General features: G+C 37.8%; 1 protein-coding gene across 1 annotated transcript; it reads left to right on the top strand.

Moving 5' to 3' along the window:
* Window positions 1-1,565: 1,565 nt before the first annotated feature.
* On the top strand, window positions 1,566-17,149 carry ASIC5 (acid sensing ion channel subunit family member 5; the record flags this gene model as incomplete). Its single annotated transcript, XM_082314981.1, has 10 exons — window positions 1,566-1,605; window positions 4,276-4,582; window positions 6,575-6,806; window positions 7,956-8,075; window positions 9,072-9,221; window positions 9,787-9,934; window positions 11,087-11,143; window positions 13,275-13,443; window positions 16,231-16,322; window positions 16,950-17,149. 10 exons carry the CDS (start codon window positions 1,566-1,568, stop codon window positions 17,147-17,149), a joined length of 1,515 nt encoding a protein of 504 aa, XP_082171107.1.
* Window positions 17,150-23,178: the final 6,029 nt, after the last annotated feature.

Raw genomic sequence — 23,178 nt, 5'->3', positions numbered from 1 at the left:
AAAACAACCATAAAAGAAAGAAAACTTTAAAAATTAATTTATTTTGTAAAACACAACCAGAGAACACAAGCCATGTTTGTCTGAAATATTATATAAGCACAAAGACTCTTTGTAAGACATCAACTCACAGAATTTAAAAAAAACCAAACAAAACAGTAAGATGAATCGTATTTGCTGTGTAGAGAGCAACTTACAGTTTGTACTACTTAATCGCATGCACAGAGCAGTATAAAGGACCAACATAATTTGCTTTAGGAACTCGGGCAACTCAAGCAAGAGGTATTGTCTGAGTTTTGTGAATTAGACTGGTTTGCACTAATAGGACTCAACGGATCTGCAAATAACTGCTTGGCAGTGCATTAGATGTGGCTGAGTTACATACAGATGTTGAAAAACAGTTTACTGTTAAGCACTTCACTGCTTGAGTGAATGCAAGTGCTGTGCAAAGCTTTCCTGAGCAGAGAGCCTCATCGGTGATGCAAAAGTGACAAACAGAGCTGGGATTTCCAAGAAGCTGAGTACAGAAATCTCCTGCTTGCCACACAGGAATGTCTAAACGGAGTTTAGTGCTTTACCTTGCAGCTCATAGCTTGAGCAACACAGCCAGAAAACAGTTGGCAAACAACTGGACAGTGAGGCACTGAGGGGCCAAGCTAATACACCTGATAACCCAAGAACACTGTGGGTAATCAACTGGACCACTACTAAGAGAGCGAAAGAAAGAAGCAGCAGCCATTCCCATCCCCTGCAGATCAGAGAGGGAATGTGAAGGGTTTTATTATTATTATTATTATTTCCTAAAGCATTCATCAAGCGCATCCCAGATTTGAATTTTCTAGTATTTCTTATTGCTTTTTATTAGATGCTTAGTTCCTTGTTTGAAACAAATTTCAAACAAGATCATACCACACATCTAACACAAAAGCAGTCTCTGTCCTTTTTCATAAGGAGTTAATGGAATGATTGATTGACTCCGCATGCGTTTTCATCCTCACCCACAGGGTCAGTTCTCAGGAATAACAGCTCATTTCTGCTAACGCCCACAAGAACATGAAATCTGGAGCTGGTTATGAATCCTGCTGTTCAAAGTGTGGATGAACTGCATCCTGCTGCTGGTGGGAACCTAGCGGCAGACATTTACTGCCCTCCAGAGCAGGAAGGGCTCCTTATCAACTTAAAGAGAATCTATTCAGTTCGGAACAGCACAGTGTCTTACTGAAGATAATTGGTCTTTCTAAAATAAAAGGAAAAAATATGAAAGAAATTTGCAAGGTGATGCAACACACAAGACAAGCCTGCACTTGTACTATTAGTATAATAGGTACTTGAAATGTATATAAATATGTACATCTGATCCTGTCATAAAAATAATCTTCTCTTTTACATTGCAGACCATGTTATTTAAAGGCAAAACATAGCAACCCTGGCAGGTAAATTGCCCAGTGTTATGTGCCATCGAGTATCACCTCCCATTTAGTTTTCTATAAAAGCCATTACCTAGCAATGATCACAGTGATAAGGCAGCTTGTTATCCATTCCTTCCTTACTGAAATAAGCACAGCCTCATGGACCAGCTTGGGAGATTCATTCAATTGGATGCTAAAGGTATGTGACTAGACATGTTAGAGTGCTTTACCAGGAGTTTTGTTACGTTTTGGTAGTTTTTTTCAGGACTGACAAGCAAAATGAGAAAATCTGTCTCCTTTCTCTTGTAACCTTGTCCAAAAATAGCAGTAGTGTACATTTTCAAGATATAAAGAAGAAAGGAGAGGGGAAAAAATCTTGTACAAAAAAAATTGTACACTTACTTAAGAAGTGAGGAAAAGTCTCTAGCTATTGGTATTTTATGTATTTAGAATAAAGCTAACACAGTTTTAACTAGGCAATTATTTCTCTGAATGATACCACACTTCAATGATTTTTAGATTAAGGCAAAGAGGAAATCACAAATCTACCTAGACTAACTAACCCTTGCACAGGGGCCACAAATAATTTTCCTGAAATACCTCCTTCCAGGTAAGAGCTCTGGCTGAAGATAAGCTATCTTTTAAAAAGCCATTCTTTTTTAATGCATTCATTAATGAAAATCCAATCACAATTAAACATTGGGAATACAAAAATAAAAATGTTTTACCGTATTTCTGCTATGCAAGAGCTTAGCTTCCAGTTCTTCCCACTGGGTCCTGTTACATCTTTTTCCTCACTAGATGAAAGAGCCTATTATTATTATCTATCAGTTTCCTATACAAGTAGTTATAGATTGTGATCAATTACCTACTGACTGAAGTTAAAAAAAAAAAAAACCTTTAAATTCAATTTACAGTGTTAACATTAAAGATACTGTGAATTTCTGAGGTTTTTATATAAGCTCATAATAGTATGTCCCTGGCCATGTATCCCTGGTTATACATGCAGGGAAGTAATTTCTTCTTTAACAACATTGACTGGAAAATCAGATTTATCTGACTAACCATGATGGTTCTCGGGGCTTTTCCAGTAATCAGTGTTTCCTGAGGCAAAGCATCTGCAGCCCATCCCAAAGGTATGAGCTACCTTACTAGTTCTTACATGCATGTTCGATATTTGGCTCCAAACATGCGGTTTGCTCTTGGACCTGGATTCTTCTCATTTAGTTACCTCCTTGCTTTTTTACTTATCCATCCTCTACTCTTTGGATCTTCTATAAATATTGGTTTTATTCACATCTTTGACAAAAATATTTTTTATTGTAGTGCCTACATTAAATGTACTTTGTATTGCTACTAAAAGAACATAGTGCTCTCAAGACCTTATTGTCTAATATGTCTAAGGTCTTGCAAGACCTTACTGTCTATCTAGCAGCAGCTTGGATACTCTAACTCACTTACAGCCAGTTCAGCTGTGTTACTAACACAACCTTAGTCCAGATACACACAGCCTAAGTTTTGCACAGCATAGGATAAAGGGTTAATCATTTATAATCTCACACCCACCCATTATTGTGGTGTATTATTTTACTATTCATTATCTGAGACCTGGAATAACCATTCTATTATTAATTATATATCACTGGAATGTACCTATTCCTCATAAACAGATCAAATCCCCAAATAAATTGCTAGTCCCAATTTACACATTTCATGCTATTTTCCAATTCACCACATGAGAAATCTCATACTAGAAGTTTACTGCTTGACCCTACGTAGAGTAGTTAAAAATCTTATTTCTTTCTTTCTATTTTTTTTTTAATTATAGCATTTTCTAATGAAATTTGAAAGTAGAGTAAGGATTCTTAAAGACACTCACCTAATAGCGCTAATTCCTCTGGTGAAAGACAGTAATGAAAGCAGCAGTATGATATTAGATAATCTTATGCATTAATAGCAAAACTTTCACAATCAGATAAAACATCATGTATACTTACTGTAGTAGCTATGCACAAGAGCTGAAATACAGTTTAGTTACATATTTGCATAGATTCTAAGTTACCCTTCTGCTGATTAAGCTAACTAGTGGTTTTTGATAGCAATGGACTTTTATAGAATCATAGAATCGTTAAGGTTGGAAAAGACCCTTAAGATCATCAAATCCAACTGTTAACCTAGCACTGCCAAGTCCACCACTAAACCATGTCCTCAAGGACCTCATCTACCCGTCTTTTAAATACCTCCAGGGATGGAGACTCAACCACTTCCCCGGGCAGCGTGTTCCAGTGCCTGACTACCCTTTCAGTGAAGAAAAGTTTTTCCTAATATCCAACCTAAACTTCCCCTGGCACAGCTTGAGGCCGTTTCCTCTTGTCCTAGTAACCTGTAACCTTTCAAGTTTTACCCAGAAACTTTTAATAGGGAAAAAGTGAAATTCTCTTTCATATCATTCCATATCATGCCCTTTTTACCTTATTTCTCAGAGCAAGTATGAAGGACCAGGCCTTTAATGGGATGTTACTGTAAAAATCAGATGCTTAGCTTTTTACAGTAGGCTCACAGCATCCTATGGTTTTAGATCACTGAGGTATGTCAAAACCCAATCTTTTCCACAGAAGTGGAGCTATTCTTTTATATTAATGTGCTTAAAATATTGCAAGATACAGTCTGTTCTCAGGCAGCACCGAGCTCATCTCTTAGCACACAACTCTTTCATCCTCAGAAGCAAGTTCACTACTTAAAGAGAGCATTTACAATTAAAGAGAAATTTTACAACTGCTTTCCAATATCAAAATTATGTGGTTTCCTTTCTTAAGTGCCTTTTAAATGCTAATTTTAAAAATGTGTTTTCACTTTGTTCCATATTAAGGAATATTGGAAAAGATACGATTGTACTTAATAAAGAAACTGCTGCCACATTTGGAAGACAGAAGGAAGTATCACCAGGAGTTTGCCTCATCCACTTCATTTCATGGAGTGCATAATATTGTTCAAACGCAGAGCAAGACTCGCAAAGTGCTGTGGCTGTTAGTAGTCGTGGGCTGTCTTGCCATTGTTATTTGGCAAATCTGCAGTCGCTTCATCTACTACTTCAGCTGGCCAACCACAACTACAGTGGTAGTTCAGTACGTGGAAAATGTCAAATTCCCTGCTGTGACTTTTTGCAACTTGAACAGGTAAAAGTTATGTTTGTTGTTTGCTCTTGCGAGGCAACACCTCTTTATCTGAAAGCAGTCAGGTTCCACAACTTGCTTGAGCAAATCACATCAAACAAGGAAAATATGGGTCTGAGGGGCATGTCTTCCATACCATCACATGAGATTTAAATGAAGAGGAAAATACAAGAATCAAGGAAAGGAGGTTGTTTTTTTAATCATCCCCCTCCTTCAGATGAACAATTGCACTACAGACTTTTAAGTTTCAAAACATAAGTCGGAGTAGAAAAACCTCCCTGGTGTTGTTCTTCTATGTATGAGTGTTGCTTCTACAGGGTAACTAAGGGACAGTCATCAGTCACATCCAAGTTAAAAATGAAAGACAAGATTTGCAAATAGATTCAAATAGAAACCTCACACAAATGTAGAAATCTTACGCAAAGTAGATGATACTTTTTTTTCAGAGGTGCTCAGCCCTTACAGTTCCAGCTGAGGTCAGTGGGATTTGCAGGAAGGAAGCATTTGGCTTGCTTGGAAGTCATGTATCTGAGCAGGGACTTCACTACAGGTTTCCATTATTTGAAGATAAGATTCAGATGCAGCCACTTTGAAAATAATGTAACAAATCTACGGCCTGATTTTTAGAGCAAATATGTAATTTAGAAACAGTTTTAGAAATACAGAAAGTTTACCCACATTGCTTCCTCAAGAATTGTAAGTTTTCTTATCTTCTACCTTTTGCTGTCAGAATCAGCCAGAAGTCCAAGTCTCAGACATCTGGAGCCATTCTGCCTCAATATGCCTCCTTCCCATTGCCCTGCATGAAGCCACCCTGGGTTATATTGCACAACACGCACTGTGGATAGAAGTCCCTTTTGATTACAGTGGGCTGTCTGTTATAAAAATGCCTCACTTCTTGTAACTATAGCGGCAGCACATTATAAGTAAATAGTCAGCTCCTGAGCATGGCAGTTGTCCGCCTAAGCAACAGTTTGCTGCCACATCCATCTGTTGCTCATGCTGTGCTTGTCCTTCCCTCCTGTTTTTAGTAATCAGGTTTTTTGTTGGCAAGACAAAGAGGCACAGATCTACCTTTGCCTTTATTTTTTGACTCAGATTCAGTTGTGAAGAGTTGTTCCTACCAATCTTCCGTAAGTTGGGGCATTAAGATTTATTATACAAATACATGTATATGTTTTATATAATACATATGTTTTATATTATATTTTTAGGATACAATAGGATTACACAAAATGGCAATTCTAAAGAACATGGTATTGCAGTTTCGTTTGTGCTTATTCTCTTTTCAAACTTATAACTGTTCTGCAAACCCTTACTTTACTTCAATAAAGGACTTCAATGCTGTACATCAGGAAAGCACCTCCAACGCCACATCATGTTTTTGAGATTTTTCAAGTGGATTCTAGGAGTAAGGATCACCCTTGGTTTATATCACCGTGTCACCAGCCACAGAGCTCATGGGAAGGTAGACTGTCTCTACACTGGGGTGTAGTGCCTTAGTATAGCAGGTATATGAGATTACTGCAAATGCACTTAGAAATCAATTTTCTAAATGATGGAAGACAGGTTTTTTTAAAAGGAACAGCTCCTCCCAGCTAGTTTCCTGCATGTAAATGCAATTGTTCAGCTTGTCATCAGTTCTACAGATCTGGTTGTTGGCTTATGCAGATGACTAATCTAGTCCAGTGTTTTTGGGTCTGTTTTGTTTTTAATAAACAACCACACACAACAGAAATGCTTCCAATATGACTAACCAGAATAGCCATGGGAAGGTGTCCATCTTCTGTTTTCAGATATGGAAAATACCTTCCTAGAAATGTAGACTATATTGTTTATTCATGTTGTAGAGATCCAAGTGCAGCATGGTGGGCAAGAATCACTTAGAGTTTGCAAGCAGACAACAAATCGTGTCACAGGTTTGGCAAGAGCAGCCTTGAGATCAGTCCTATAATTGTAGAACTCCAAGCAATTCTTTCTCCTTCTCACTGACAGGTTCCAAGCTCATGCAGTTAGCAACCTCAAAATAATTTTTTTAATTTGGAACATTGTGTCTGGAGTTCTCCACAAATTTGTTATGGAAGATAAACATTCTCAAGAGCTAAATGATTTCCTTCTTGGGAACCGGAACTTCAGCATCAAAGAGTTTACAAGGAAAAATGGGTTTTATCTGAACAGCAGCACATTGCTAGAATGTGAATTTTTTGGAAAGCCATGTTACCCACAGGTAAAGATGTTTATTTTACTAAAACAGTAGCATGGAGGGGAAGGGGATGTATTCTTACCACTCAACTTGAGACATCTAGCTTTGCCAGCTCCCCCCCCTGCTTTCCCTTTAGAGTCGGCCAACGGAGAAAAAAAGCCCTGCTCTAAATCATGCTGAGGATCCCGATTCTCCCACTGACTGCAGAGACAGCCTGCTGGACTCCCTGAGCTGTAAAATGGGATTTCAGTCTAAATTGCTCTCTGCCTAGTGCCACTTCTGCACAGATAGCAGCCCTTGAAAGCTGTCATACCTCCAGGCTGTATCTAACAACCTTTTCCATAAATGGCCTATAACGAAGGTCATTTTGAACGGAGTTTTTTGCGTGACGTGATTGCATAGTTTTGTTCTTGAGGTCAAGAATATAAACAGCCAGGGTATGTATATGCAGAGTCGAGAGGAATTTTAAATAATGAGGTGAAAATAGTCCATCTTTGGGAATTCTGGACAACAGCCAAAGAATATGATCGTCCCATTCTTATGTCGATTCTTCCATAGAGCAATTCCTAACTTAAATAGAAAACATGAACAGAAAAGTCAAGCCTATATTCTTTCAGATAATCTAACCTTTGGATGTGCTGTAGCTTCTAAAATTAGGCATTGGAGAGTCCTCTTAACTGAAAGACACTAGTGCTAATAACTAAAACTAAAGCAATGAGATGCAGTCATATTAAATTATGAGGTGGCTTTGGGAAAAAATGCAAATATTGTACTTTCATATGTAGCACAACATTTAGTTTTGAAACAGTCTTCACTAAACATCTACTGGAAAAATTAAACAATTTGCTTTTGAATATATCATTTCTATATAAAGTAACAGGTATAGAAAAACAACAGGACCTCATTAAATGATTCTGAGTAGTTCATAGGTATTAATAAACAATGTGAAATTTCTCCTTTAAACTACATTTTCTGTAGAAAAGGATGAAATCCTTTTGAATATTTCCATCAATTACCACTTTTCTGATTGTAATATTTAGCACTGCCTTTGGGGGGGAAGGAAAAAAAAAACACCACACACCCCCGTAGTCCATCTCTTGCATTGTAATTCACTCAGGAAACTTCAAGTGATCTTGCTTTCATTTTACTCTTCCCTATTTTCCTTTACTGAAGGATTTTGAACATGTTTTCACTGAATACGGAAACTGCTTTACTTTTAATCACAATGATCTTCCAGCAAGAAGAGTGAGTTTGTCTGGAAGAGGCTTACATTTGCTTTTTGATGTCCAACAGGTACAGCTATCCTAATGATTATAAACAATAAATCATGTAATAACTTACAGATGAGTAGAGGTGTTTTGGTTTGGGTTTGGTTTTTTGTTTGGTTGGTTTTACAGAGACCTTCAGAATTTCATGCACAAAACTTTGTATCAAGACTATTTCTGAGTGTGAGGATATTTTAAAGGAAAGATCTAATACAGATTTAAAAAGTCAGAATTAGTATTGACTGTGCCCAGCTAAATGATTCTGAAAGTTGTGAGTGAGCGTGTGTGTGTGTATATGTATACACACACATACATAGCTCACCTACAATTGAAACATGTCATCAGAGCAGTAATTTAGTTTTATACAAGCACTTTGGGATAACATAATTTCATTTTAATAAAAGGCCCAGTAGGGAAGGTCATATGGTGCCAATTTCTAAGTAGTACTGAATTTTTGTTGCAGCAGCTGTAAGTGCTCAATGCCAGCTAAGATCTGGTCTTTGCACTGTAAACAGTCTCTGACCTTATTAGAATTGTCTTTGACCAACAAAAACCCAGAAAACTCAGGGAATATCACCTTGTGAGATCAGGGAAGAAAACTAAAATCTAGAGTGATAAATGACTTAGACATTCACTTTTGTTCTCTAGGAATTATGAGACAGGAGTGACAGGTTCAGGAGAGGGTAATGGAAAGTTTGCTGAAATGTGATGGGTAGTTGCAAGTAAAAGGAACGAATATCCAAGTTATGAGTAAATGTTTATCTATGCCTTCTTGCTTTTGAAACTGGGAGATGACAGAAGGAATTAAAGACCTGCAAGTTTATAGTAATTGGAAAGAAACCCACAGAGGTAATCAACAAAAGGAAATTCGAGTCAGTTTGCTTCTATACTTTTCTGTAAATTGCCAAAAATGTGACTAGAGATACAAGACCAAATAAAAAAGCATAGTACCATTTTAAATGTAGCTAAAGCTTCAGATGGTAAGCAAAGCCAAAATGATTTTAAATAATTCTTTTTGTATCAGGAACAATTCACTGATGAACCTGCTCTTGGTTACACTGATGCTGGTATAACTTTTGTTATCCATTCACCCAAAGAGCTTCCACGCTTTGATGGTTTAGGTTTACTAACACCGGTTGGCATGCATGCACAGGTCGCAATCCGCCAGCTGAAGGTAAGGACTTTGTCCTTCAAGTGGAAATATTGGTCTTTACTGTCTCTAATTCCCTTCTGAAGCATGACAATGAATTAGACATTTGGGAAGTTAAAATCTTTATCATGCCAAAGCGACTCCTAAAAATAACATTTCCTCCAGACACAAACTCCTGTTTTGGGGAGGGATGTCATTGGTCTTCATAATCTGTATTATTAAAGTCAGCCTTTCTTTCCTAACATCTTACAGTCTCGCTGACATATAATGATACATGGACACCACAGCATTTCCCCATCAACACATTCTGTTACCATTAAGGTTGTCTCAGATTACTAGTGGAATCCAAGTGGAGTAGGCTACCCTTCTGCTCTAGGCTGTCTGATCAGGTCCTACTTTTGCTGTGAGAGAGAGAGGAGATGATTTTATAATCCCAAAAGTACAAACTGTAATTGCTTCCAATTAAATCAAAATGTTACTGCTTATGTCTTCAACAGGTTTCCTTCAGCACTTTAAAGTGTGAGAAAATAATATCTAAATTTAAAACAGAGACAAAAAAATTATATCTTCTGTTATTATTACCCTACAGTCAATTATCCAAGAATACCCATGGGGAGAGTGCAAGCCTGATATAAAGCTTCAGTACCACAAGATTTATAGTACAAATGGATGTTTGCAGGAATGCAAAGCCCAGTACATACAGGACCGGTGTGGCTGTTTGCCATTCATTCTTCCAGGTATTTCTCAGGAATATCTTTATACCATACACTGATCATCTTGTTAGATCTCACCTGTCATTGAACAGTAAAGGAGATGGGGCACATGCTTAAGCGATATCTACAGCTGGGACTAATTAAAATTATATAAATTTGTCTTTTTTTTTTTTTTTAATTCAGAGAAAACAAGCAAGATATCTGGTCAGCTCTAGACCTAGCATCTGGGTCATTGGCTATTCTTAGGATACAGACCAAAAAACTTGAAATAAAAGATTATGCCTCAGGGCTGTGAGACAAGTCTGTAGTCTTCAATCTGACTTCCTAAAGAGCTGAAACTGAATCCATAAGAAGTCATAGATTTTCATATGTTGCATGGAGCTATCTCATCAGCCCGAAACGCAGAGTACAGGTGTATGCGGTAATATTCCCCTCAAGCATCTAGGCATCTTAATCACTCTAGAAATGTAAAGCAGTAACACTGAGTCCCGGCCAGTCTCCTCCGTCCCACCTTTTCAGCATTAAAAGTAATGATAATACTGTCACCTCTCTCCGAAGCAAGAGCTGGAACCCAAATCTCTGCTCACACAGCTCTTTTTTCACAATTGGCAGGCAAGAAAGCTACTGTCATGCCTGCACTTTCTGACTCAACGTATTTTTAAATATCCCCAAGCAAGGCAGCATGTTTTCAGTAAGGGAGACCCATTAATGAGTAACCTCTAGCCTGTTTGTTTGACAACCTCTTGGAAAGGAGGTTGGCAACCTCCCGGAAACTCTCATGAAAAAGGGTTTGAGAAGGAAATTAAGTCTAGGTCTCCCATCTACACTACTTTGTTTTTTTTTCATTTCCACTAGGAAAAACCAGAAATTCCTGGCTTTAGCAAGCTAACACAAAGAGTGAGTCACAAGCTTAAAGGCAGTTCTGGCTGGCACACATAGTAAAGATATTTGCTCCAACAGCAAGCCTCCTGGCTTGGTCTGTTGTCTCTCTTCATTATGTCCCCCTTTTGGTGTTGGTAAGTGCACTGTGCCCGACTGAATTGATTTCTCAGTTGTACAATGATAAACATGAAGTTGTGAGCAGGCTTTGATGACGTTACATTTCAGTTTAGTACAAATAGAGCTAAGGGTTGGATTTTTGATTGAAGTTCCTAAAGTTTGTTATTTGTTTTTAAGGAAATGGAACAGAATGTGATTTGCTGAAGTTTTATAATTGTGTTTATCCAGCAGTCTGTAAGTAATAACTTCATATTCATATTTTCTAAGTCAATTCCAAATAGCAGACAATATCAATTAAAACAAAATACCGAAAGTAGTACTGAAACGGAGTACATCCCAGTTCATTTAATATTCTGAAAATAGAGACCAGACAGAGCATTAAATAGATGCCAATTAAAAAAAATACCAATTCATGTTAGTAATCAGAAATAGTTTAAAATGGAAGAATGTTCAATTAATCTGTTTTCCATTATCAAGCCTCTGGCTTGCATTTTTTGCATCTTCATGGTATCATCCTCCTAGCTCCAATGTTGTATTCTTTTTGTTTGTGACAGAAAAGTGAACAACACAGTAATAACAGGTTTGTTAATTGATAGAAAATATAATTCAAAATCACGGGACTTCAAGGTTTTATCTTTTTCAAAAGTAAAATGAATTGTATATTTTCCAAAGTGTTGCAAATACAATTCATTCCCATAAGCAAATAGTCTGCACACAGTAGATATAAAATTTGTAAGTCACTATAACAGACTTTCTGGAAAATGGCAATCTGAAAAGTAACTGGTCATGAACTTTAGAAAGCCTCCTTTTTAATTGTTTTGGATTTTACTATGTAATGTGACTCTCCCTTCCCAAAGGAATGGATGATTAAGATACCAAGTAGATTAACAAGTTTTGGGGGCCCTGTGTGGGGGTTTATTTCTGTTTTGATCAGGTGTGTGCAACATTCAGGCAAGATCTACTGTTATGAACAATGACTACGTCTTTTTCCTGTGGCTCTTTTGAAATAGATTCCACTAAGTTCACATTTGTATATAATCATGATCTTTGATAGCCTGTTATGGTGGAAATACGTATATTATTTTACTTAATGGATATTCTGTGACCAAGTTTCAAAGAAACCACTGAGAAATAAACAAAAATCACCTAAGTCCTATCAAGGATGGATAGGACTCAGAGCTGGACCCCAGAAGGAACTGGTATCACAGTACTTTACACAGTGAACCTGGCTTGTAGGTGTCTGGTCCCCAGGACCCCAAGTTAGGTTTTAAGTCTCCTTTTACAGTGCAGGAGAGGTTAGACATCTGATAACAAAATATCCAATGACAGCACACTGACCCCGTATCTGCGGGACCTACCGTTGGTGAGAGCATTTATTTTAGGAACTCTAAAGGCCAGCTAGCCAGAATGAAATTCACACCACCAGCATCCCTGGAGACTACCTCAAATCATCAACTAACAGGCTGAGATATCTCCTCCCCTGCAGTTTGCAAAAGCGAGAAGCCCACACGCAGAGGGAACAGACACAATGGCCGCCACCACACCAGGACAAATAGAGCATCACAAGCAGGAGGTTATGGTACTCATTTCAGAGTACCAGATGGCTTTGGGTGATGGTTTATGCTTTAGGAAATATTTATGCCTTACCATTTTTCTTCTACATGAATGTTCTCCGGCTTCCCCAGATTTCTATAACGATTCCTTTCTCTTAGAGCCTCATCAGAGGAATGGTTCCCCACTTTCATGAGCAGCCAGACCTGCAGAATTTTGTGAGTTCTCTTTGGTATTTGAAGAAACAAAGCTCTCCCTAAGCCCTCTTAGATGTCTTAAGCCCAATTATCAAATGGCAGGCAGGGCTTAAGGTAAAGTGAACTTAGCTTACCAAGATTTTTATGTAGTTATCAGATGATAGTAAGCTACAATGGGCATTGCTCCGGAAGCTGTTTCTGTGCACTGAAATGAGCTAGGCAGACATCAAGACCAAGGATTATATACCTAGGTATGTAATCAGAAACCTAGCACAGAACATGAAGAGTCTTCTGCTGTCCTACTGTTTAACTGTGGATGAGAAAAAATACGCACACAAAGCCCTAATGAAGGCAGAAAGACTTACAGGTGCTGAATTTCTTTGGAAAAAGTGACCAAAAAAAATCTCCACCCTTATTACTGTGCACCAGTTTCCCAAATGCCAGTTACAAATACTTATTTGTTGCTTCAGAACTGATAAGTATCTGCTTTTCTCAGGATAACTAACCCATATATTTATCAAAGTCAGTTAAAGGTAATTTTGTAAATTTTTAAAAAAGTTTTTAAACTGGGTGCTTTCTTAGAAATATTTTGTCATTTCTTTCTCCTGAAATTTCAGATGATATAGAGATAAAAGGATTATGTACAGTAGGAACCCACAATTCCACTTGCCCTGCCCCATGTGAAGAAACGGATTATCCTACTACTGTCACCTATTCACATCTTGGAGGAGAAAAAGCCATAAAATACTTTTCTGCAAAACTGAAGAAGAGCCCAGAATACATCAGGTATTCTTGCTTAACACCTTGTCTAATGAAGAAATTATCAATTACTTTTAAGTGTGCTAACAGAGCGTATTATGTAAATATGGCCTCTTAAAAAGATATTCTTATGTGTGGTATTAACGTTGTCTGTGAGATAAAATAATCTCTTAGATAAAATAGATATAAGATTTATATATATATATATAATATACTCAGATACATCTAAGATTTGCGGATAACATAAAATAGATACTGCAATTAAAAAGTAATGTTCTCAATTACCTTCTGTGTCATTGATCTCTTATAATAAAGTTTTTTGATCACTTTTGCAATTAAGAATAAAGAAAGGGCAGGGTTATCAAACCTATCCACAGTCCACATGAGCAATCCATCCAACAGAGAAGACAAATCTTCACCCTTCCACAACTGAAGTCAATGAACAACCGAAAAAGATGCTATATAAAGTTGTTCTCCTTTCTCTCAACCCTTTCCCAAAGGAAGCTTCATAAGCACTGAAGAGCTAGGTTTTATTGTAGCAATAATGTCACAACTTTAACAATCTTTTCTACTGTTAGTAGAATTCACTAATACTGTTTATATTATAATAATTTAGAAAATATTTGGTACAATATTAGTTCTCATGAGGTAGCAGAAGAGTGAAATAGCATAGTTCTATCTGTGTGACTGAAAACACTACACAGCAAAAGAAAGTGGGTCTGTACCCAAAAGAAGACTTTCTAGTGGGAAAACATGTCTCAACAGTATTGACTACACCTTTTATCTAGGAAATGGTGTTAGGACTTACGCCGTGCACAGAGCTGTGTCACTCAGTAGTAGCGCTGAGCTCACATAATCTGCATACTTCTAAACTCATAGAAGAGAGATGCTTATATTTTAATAGCGCATATGTACCTTACTCTTACAATATAATAAATTGATGCCAGATTTCCCTGCAAATACAAGCATTATATATCCAAAACCAGAGTATTTCCAGATTTTTTTGCTAGAAAGATACAATCTAGTTGTCAAAGAGCATTAAATACAGTTTTATAGACTGAACTGACTCTTGGTCACAGATGTAGATGTTGGCAGTACAAATAAGTACTAAGGTGCTACACGAACTCATAGTATCCATACCATCAAAATATGTTTATAAATAACTAAATATAAATAGAAATATTTATAAATAAATTTGGCTAATGAAATATCTATGAGTATTTCATTGTTTCAGTGACTGCAGTTTTCTCACTCCTGAAGCCATCAATCTGCAAATGCCTGCATATGTTTATACATGAACAGGAACTATATGAATCATAGAATAGTTTGGGTTGGAAGGGACCTTTGAAGGTCATCTAGTCCAACCCCCCTGCAATGAGCAAGGACATCTCCAACTAGATCAGGTTGCTCAGAGCCCAGTCCAGCCCAACCTTGAATGTTTCCAGGGATGGGGCATCTACCACCTCTCTGGGCAACCTGTTCCAGTGTTTCACCGCCTTCCTCAGAAAAAAGGTCTTCCTTATATCCAGTCTGAACCTACCCTCTTTTAGTTTAAAACCATTACCTCTTGTCCTATCGCTACAGACCCTATTAAAACATCTGTCCCCAATGATTATGAAAATTAAACCTGTTGTTACATGTAGAAGATATTAATCTTTGAGGACGTTTTATCTTTGTTGATTATTTTATTGTCTGTACACATTATGCACAACCCAGTAATTATTCAATTAAGCAAGTGAAAATACAGAACATTCCACTGTTACCAAGCCTTAACCAATAGGAATCCTGCCCATGTATTAACAAGTGCATATTCTGAACTATAAAACGTAGAGTTCTATTGATTTCTGAAGATGTAAGAAGGGAAAAGTTAAATATTTATTGGATAGTCTTGCTAGCAACTCCATGACAATGGTAAGAAGTCTTATTAATAGAAGCTATGAGAAAAAGATTCTTTTTATTACTCAGTGCTACCAGAGTTTTAGAATTATCACCTAAAGAGATAGAAATGATTATTTTGTACAGCAAACACTATTTTCATGAATATTGTTAATGAGCTCATTATCACTGTCAACCTAAAAATCTGTAGCTGTTCACACTTCTGAAGAATAATCGCTACTGTTCTTCCTAAAGGTCACAACATTATGTGTGCAATCAGTTTTTGTGTCTGTTTTATTCCACAACTCTTATGCTCATATCCTATTTCGGAGGTAGGCAGAATCTTTCTGTAGACATGATATCATAAAGATGAGCTCTTTACTCACACTGAATCATTCCACAGGTCTTGCTTCAACTGAGGTTTACCTACTCTTCCGCTTTTGCAGCAGGCAAGAATATAAGTAGGTAAGCGAGGCTATTAGCAGAGGACAGAACTAAACATTTGATATAGGACGAGGGCTCTTCTGCACAAACATGCTCATTGAAATAAGCACAATTAAATATGCAGTTGCACATAATCAAGAGTGGTAGACTACACTTCCAAGCACTGTATCCACCATAGGTCAGGATGCTTGACACTTCCACTGAAGCTTACCTCTGTAACCCTTAAAAAGCATGAGTCTATCTCACAGTACAGATCTAGAGTTACTTTTTCAACATAGGCTGAAGATCTACTCCTCCGATAAGCTCCTGTTATAACTGTTGTTATTAGGACACTTTTTCTTCTTCAGTCATCTAACTCATTTTGGTAACACTCGTCTAATTGTTCTTTAAAAGACACCATCACTCTCCCTGAACTTGGTCCATGCTGATAAATGTTGGTAAAAATGAACAGCACTCCTGACTGTCTCAAGTAATACTGTATGTATTTGTCATTAGGCAGAACCTTGTGCGTATTGACATTAAATATCATGATCTGAGCTACAAAATAACACAGCAGCAGAAGGCCTTGACTATATCCGAGTTGCTTGGTAAGTGAATGCTTAATACTTATTTATTGCTGATTAATAATTAATCTAAAAATAAAAAAAAAAAAAACAAACACACAAACCTGTTTTTTTATTCCCTCCCCTCCCGAGTCATAGCCTATGTTGTATTCTAAACAAAAAGCAATACCTTTTATATTATAATGGTAATAATCATGTCTGCCTCACGGTCATTTTTTATACTGTCTCCTGTCATTCCATTAAAGAACCTGCAGTATGGACAGCAGCTGAGAGTAAGAATTAAGTTTGGCACTAGTTTACGGCTATGTCACACGCAGGACTGTAAGAATAGTGAAGTTTATGGTATCTGGAAGGGAGAGGGAGAATGTGGGGAGGAGAAGCAAGAGAACGGTTAAAAAGGCATAGAAGGAGGAAATATTTTAAGTACGTTTCACAGTAGGATGTGTTGTGTTGTACTTTTTTTATCTAGAATTTTAAGACACACATTAGTCTTCTCCAATAAACATTCTTAAGAATATTAATTCTGTTTTCTTAAAGTGATGGATTATGTATATTGAATTTATTTAACACTTGAACCCAGCAAGGTTTTCTTTGCTTGCTAGACTAAACCAAATGCTTAGGATGACATATGTTTATTTCCTTCTATTACAGCTGATGTAGGTGGCCAGCTTGGATTGTTTTGTGGTGCCAGTATGATTACAATCATAGAACTGCTCGAGTATATTTTTACTAACTTCTGTTGGATGTGCATCTTTCTTCTATTGAAAGCTCCTGAAATGCCTCAGTGGAACAACCCATCGCAGAACCAACCAACACACAGGGAAAAAGAGAAGGGAATACAGGAATGTTAGTGGCTTGTAGAAGCACAAAACTAATTCTTTCTGCAACTTCCCTTCCTTTTTAAGATACAAAGGAGACAGTAATATTTTGCATTGCTCCCCTCCCTGCACTCCTTATTCTTCCGGCTTCTTTTATTGCCTAGAGCTATTTCACTGTGCTAAATAACTTTGGAAAGTCTCACTTTGTTTCTCATGTAAAGAAAAATGTAATCTTTACCTCAAATTTTATTTTAAAGAATTACCAATTTTTTTTAAATAGCATAGCAAGTGATACTGACATACAATGCAATTTAGCATTTCTGACCCAGTTCTTATCTTCCATATTTTGAATGAGGAGAAACAATATGCATGCCAAATTAACATACACAAGTTTCTTAACCACCATAAAGGTGGAGCATTGCTATGCTGAAAAAGCAGATGCCTTATTAACAACGAAGTCTTTGCTAGTAGGTTACCACTGTTACATGTTCCAGTGAAGGATGTTGTAGCTTTGCCTATCAGAATTAGGAGCGTGCTTCTACAGCGTATTACCTGTTTGTCTGAAATGCATCAAAAAAATAAATCTCATGAGTCTGCCAACTACTATAGAGAACCATAGGGCATCTGAGTGGATGGCAAGCAGGCAAACATAAGCCAAGTTCAGCGTTTAATGCCATGAAAGATGATAATAAAGACTAAAGGCTTCATCTAAGTCTTACTAAAAATCAGTGAGAGTAAGATTTTTGTGGCTTTGGTGCTGAAACAGGCTTCCAGAACGTTTATTCCTTTAGAAGTCTTCAGAAAAGCTTCTGTGCTTTCCTACATCTGTGTGGGCCTCTAGAGCAGTGGTGGTTTAGTCTTATGTTTTTATTTAATCACCAAAGTCTTCTCTAAACTTCCAAATACATGTAATACTCTAGTATAAATAGACACTCTTCCCCTCTGCCCCTCCCCACACACTAAAGCTCATAGAACAAGAAGTGTGCACTGGAGGGGGTGTTGTGTTCTTTCTAAGTACAACATCTTAGTAAACAGCATAATAATTTTAAAATGTGAGAGAGTTAATAGGATAGGATAATTTCATATACAACGAATTTATACAGCGTACGTTTAATACATTTCTTTCTCTAGAATAGGTCTCTGAATACAGTTCTGAACAAATCCATGCTTGCCCTTGATAGTCTCCTGCCAGTCTATCAATCAGAGCTTTTGATGCATTTGGAGGTGCCAAACAGAGCCTGGATGGAAACCCTTTAGGAGAGGTAGACACAAAACAGTCTTGTACAAGATGCACCCAAGACAATTTTAAGACTACATTATAAAGGATTATTCTGATTTGAAGCACTGGCTTCTGTTCAATTAACAGATAACTGTTTATTTGAAAACTTGTTGCCTAGACTTCAGACTAGCACCATATAGACTTTGCTAATCAAATGATTTTTACATTAGAAAGCTCACAAAGGCTACAACATTATACCTTCTGAACCACTGCTCCCCAGTCGGTGCCTGGGCTCTGCAGCCCTCAGACTGTCCAGGAGCACGCCTCTGCGCTCTTAAGGAATGTCAGTTCGGCACCTGAAACTCCAATTGAGCAATCAGCCATAGCCATGCTGTATAATTCACGCTATTCTTCCATACCATCCGCTCAAATTCAGGGACTAATAATAAATTACTTTCTACAAAGGAAGTAGTAAATGTACTTACTAAGCAGCCAAGTCCTTAAGGTTGGATATAAAGTAATGAAAATGCTACCATTTGGCCATCATTGGCAACAGCTTCCCTTCAACATAAGCCCTAGGATAAGCAATTCAGGAAATACAGGAAATGTTTTTGCTTCCTAGAAAGAGATGCCTTGATTTTACTTCTCAGTAACTGTAGGCCTGAGAGACCTTAAGGCTAACTTAAAGATTTTTGCTCCATTCTTTGTTATTGGTCTTTTCTGCTGGTACTTCCCCCCCCCCCCCCATTACCAAGCACATACATACTTGGAACAGCGGCTGTACAAAAAGGTCTGTCTAAACCCACCGTCTGGGGTGTATATTGGCCAATGCAGAGGAAGAATGCAAAGAACAAAGCAAATATGACTGCTACATTTCTCTGAAGATTTCTCCCAGCCTCAAATAATTTGCAGCTGTGAAATTCTTGAGCCAGAAGAAATTATGTTTTTGGAAGTAGGAATCAGGTATTATCTGGCTTCTGCATAAAAAGAAAAGCAGGGGAAAGATTAAATATAGTGATCTAGCACACCTTGTATTTCAGAGATCAAAGTGTTTTGTAGCTACCAATCACAATATTTTTTTTTGTTTGCTTCTATTAATAAGGGCTAAATGAAAGAAAATCAGTATTGTAAGGAGTAAACGAAACTGGCATTGTTTCTGCTATGCTAAAACTTCAAGTGAAATGAAGCACAGAACATGCTAAAGAATCAGGAAAAAAAGCCAGTTCTCGGAAAGGGAAGACACTTGCATCTTCTCTTAGTTTAACGAGACTAAAATGACTTGCTGACTCCACTGACTTTGGACAAGGACAGCTGAAATCACTGCTTGGTTACAGATTCTTCTAACATATATGGCAGAAGGAGCTCTGAAGAAAGCACAAAGACTGGCGTTTTGCCCAAGGTTAAGTAACAGACTCGGATTTTTTTTTTTTTTTCAGCAATGGCTTGTGATGAGATTATATAAAGCAATTGATTCCCCATCACATCTAAATATAGCAAGTGTGCTGCGCAGCAGAGAAATAAGGGTGCTTTTCTATTTTGATGTATGATTACCATTCTATTAAGGCAAGAGAATTTTTAAAAAGCTTTAAGAAAATATTTGGCTTTACTGGATAGGTAAAGATGACATCTCTCTAAGGGCAGCAGAAGCAAGGGATTTTAACAGTTTGATCAGATCACCTCCCAATTTAGCATTACTTTGCTGCTTATTTGTTCGCTTTTCCTTTTCACAAGTGCATGTCCATGCTCCAAGTACAGATATCAGCAAGCTTTTCCCATGCTAATTGTTTGATTCTAAAATGTTAATCCTAACAATGAAATTAGTGACACGATTGGGAAAGGCCCCTTGGGCTCCTTCCAAATCCTTGTCTGACATGCACAAAGAGATGCAACACAGAATTTTGTAGCTAGAAACACATCAGCCTGAAGATGACACCCTCCAACTGGCCCAAAGTAGTAAGTGTTGCACAACAAATGAAGATGGGACATATTTTTAAATGCATTCTGCAGAAGTCATTAAACTTTATTTAACACTGTGGAGAATATCATGCTGTTACATACAACATTTTCTGAAGACTGAAGGCAATTGGGTTGTGTGGATAATGACCTGTGTTTGATTGCTCTGGATTTTATGTCTGTAGGGTATTGTTGCATTCTTTTATGCATTGTATTCATTTTCACACTCTTGGGAAGCAGATCAGAGTGTCAAAGTAGCTCCTGGTACGAGGGAGACAGCTTTATAATCTTATCAGACAGAGAACCTGCCATGATAGATTGGGGTGGGGGAAGGCTGGAGATTGTTAAAGACTTGCATCACCTCTTTTGACAAGTTTCTTTAGCTCATTTCCTTTCTTCTTCTAAGATATTTCACAATGCTACTATTGCAATGTATGTGGCAGACATCTCTAAAGGAGTGCCAGAAAGTAGGGATTTATTCAAGCAGAAATTGCAATTTTGGCCAAAGAACTCAGGAAACAGGTCTGGCACTTGCTTATTTTGAAAAGCAAAATGAACACAAAATGGCCCGTACAAGAGAAGGATTTGGATCAGACTTTTATGCAGAAGATTAATTCATTGCAGCATCTCACCAGTAGATGCCCTACTTACCTTAAGCTTCTGTTCACAAGCTTTCTCATCCGTGGAGCTGATTTCTCATCATCTATTATGGAATTACTCAGTATAACTTCAGTCAGATTATTTCCCTCTGATTAATGATGTATGAGCTGGGGAAATATTTCAAAGGAGTTGCTAGCAAACTCGATGTTACTTAGCCTGAACTAAGTGACAGCATCTTCGCTGCACCATGTTTAGATTAATTTCTGAGGTAAACAAACAAACAAAAATATACAGCCATCCCCATTCTGCATCAAAACAAGCAGATCAAAGTATCCCTTAAGGAGCTTATACAAGCCAGCTGATCTACTGTTGCTCAAGAAAGTGTTGGTTAACGTAAAATAAGAATCTCCTTAATACTCACCAATTCTTTAAGCTGAAACTACACAGGAAAAAAGGAATTACCCCATACAATCACTCAAGTTTGAAGGTAGTTAGCTGTGTCTACCCTCCAGCCCTAATACAAGCATTTGCACTGCGTGTGAATCTGGTGCTGGCAAAACTTCAGGAAAGCAGTCTTCCTTCCCCACGTAGTACCCCACGGCAGCATGATACAGCCCCTTGGTTTCTTATGGCTCCTTTCCAGTTTCACGCTGCTCTGGTGTTCTACCTCTAGAAAGTGTGTCATTTTGGAGTGTGAAGCCTGGTTAAGCGCATATCTAGTTTTGCCTTGCTAATTGTGGCGTTTGCTTTCAAAGAAATGGCCCTGAGCCTTAGAAAATTTAGTAATACTTCCAGTACACTTCAGGCTCCTTGATGAAAAGAAGGTTTGCAGTCCACCTCATAACTGTTAGGATTTCTGCTTACTTTGTGACACTTTCAAAGCCACTCTCAGCCTAGGCAGTTGTTTTGACTTAAAGTGATGAACACCTAGATTAATACAGGTTGTGTCCCTCGTGGATCTCAATCTAAAGCACAGCATTGGGTTCCCTTATCTACTTCCACTTATTCAAGACTTGGCAAATAGGCATTCAAGGCAGGATTGATGATTACATATTTGACCATTGCTGACGTATCCGTCACAAACTTGAAGGCTTCATTTTAAACTTTCTAGCCACCTTCTGTAGGATGAATATTATTTGTTACAGACTTGATCCAGAGTTCAGTGGAAATTTTCCAACCTAAAAACGCCAAACAACTTCAGATCATGCCTGTGTAAACTTACAGATCACTTACAGATTGTGCATGCTCTAGTCTAGAAGTGTTACATCACATCTTGATCTTTTCCTGCAGTCTGAACAAATGGAATTTTTTGGGGTTGTTTGAGTTCAAACTTCTAAGCGATGTATGAATAAAAATGGCAAACAACACCCCATATGAAACAAACCAGATTTGAGAAAAAAACCCAAACTATTTAACTGGAGAAACATCACAAAATGTCTGTTTTAAGACTAATTGTAAGAAACTCTTCACTGTTGAAACATGAAAATCTAGCAAATAGCAACAAGTAGCAAAACAGAAAAAGGCAAAACTGTTACTAAGAGACCTACATAATTCTAAAAATATCTGAGGGAAACAAAGAAAAAAGAGTCACATTGTGCAGTACACCACCATATTTTAGAGAATTAATTTTTCCTGAAGAGTAAGTTGCTAGTTGTTCTTTATTTTACAGTATCCTGGTTCAGACGCGACTCCACTGTGTGGAGCACTTCACAAAACGTGGCCTCTGTTCCAAAGGTCCTCCAGCCTTCGAAAGCTGTAAAGCATCTGTCTTGCCCCTCAATTCAAAGCACCAAAGTGTTTTGGGATAACACTTTAAATGGACAGATAGGGAAGTGAGGTAGGTAGGCAACGGCTATTACCTGTCCCCTCACTCCTACTGCTCGCAAAGAAAGCTTAAATGTCTGTCTTAACATAAAACGAATAGCCTAAATAGCGAGCAGAGAACAGCGACAGCACTGCCCTAGCAATGGGCATGACTCCTTGAGCCTCCCTGGCTAAGGGGGACGTTATGCACCTGGTGTGTGAGGAAGGCGGGGGAGAGCAGTGGTTTTGAACCGTGTCGCACAGCCCTGCTTCCTGCCACCCACTCCTTTTGATAACAGCTTTGAGTTTGCTCCGGCAAATATTCACCCACATCAGCTCTGCTGAGGACACTAGCAAATACTGGATTATGAGGTTTATATTTAAATTTGGAGACAATCTATTCGTTCTTTATTGTTGATACATGACTGAATTCTCTCTAGCTAGCGTTGCCAGTTTCTGCATATCCCATGAGAAGTTTTCAGTACAA

Source organism: Platalea leucorodia (genome assembly GCF_965183815.1).
Source record: "Platalea leucorodia genome assembly, chromosome: 6".
NCBI lineage: Eukaryota > Metazoa > Chordata > Aves > Pelecaniformes > Threskiornithidae > Platalea > Platalea leucorodia.
This window is presented reverse-complemented; position numbering and strand designations above follow the sequence as displayed.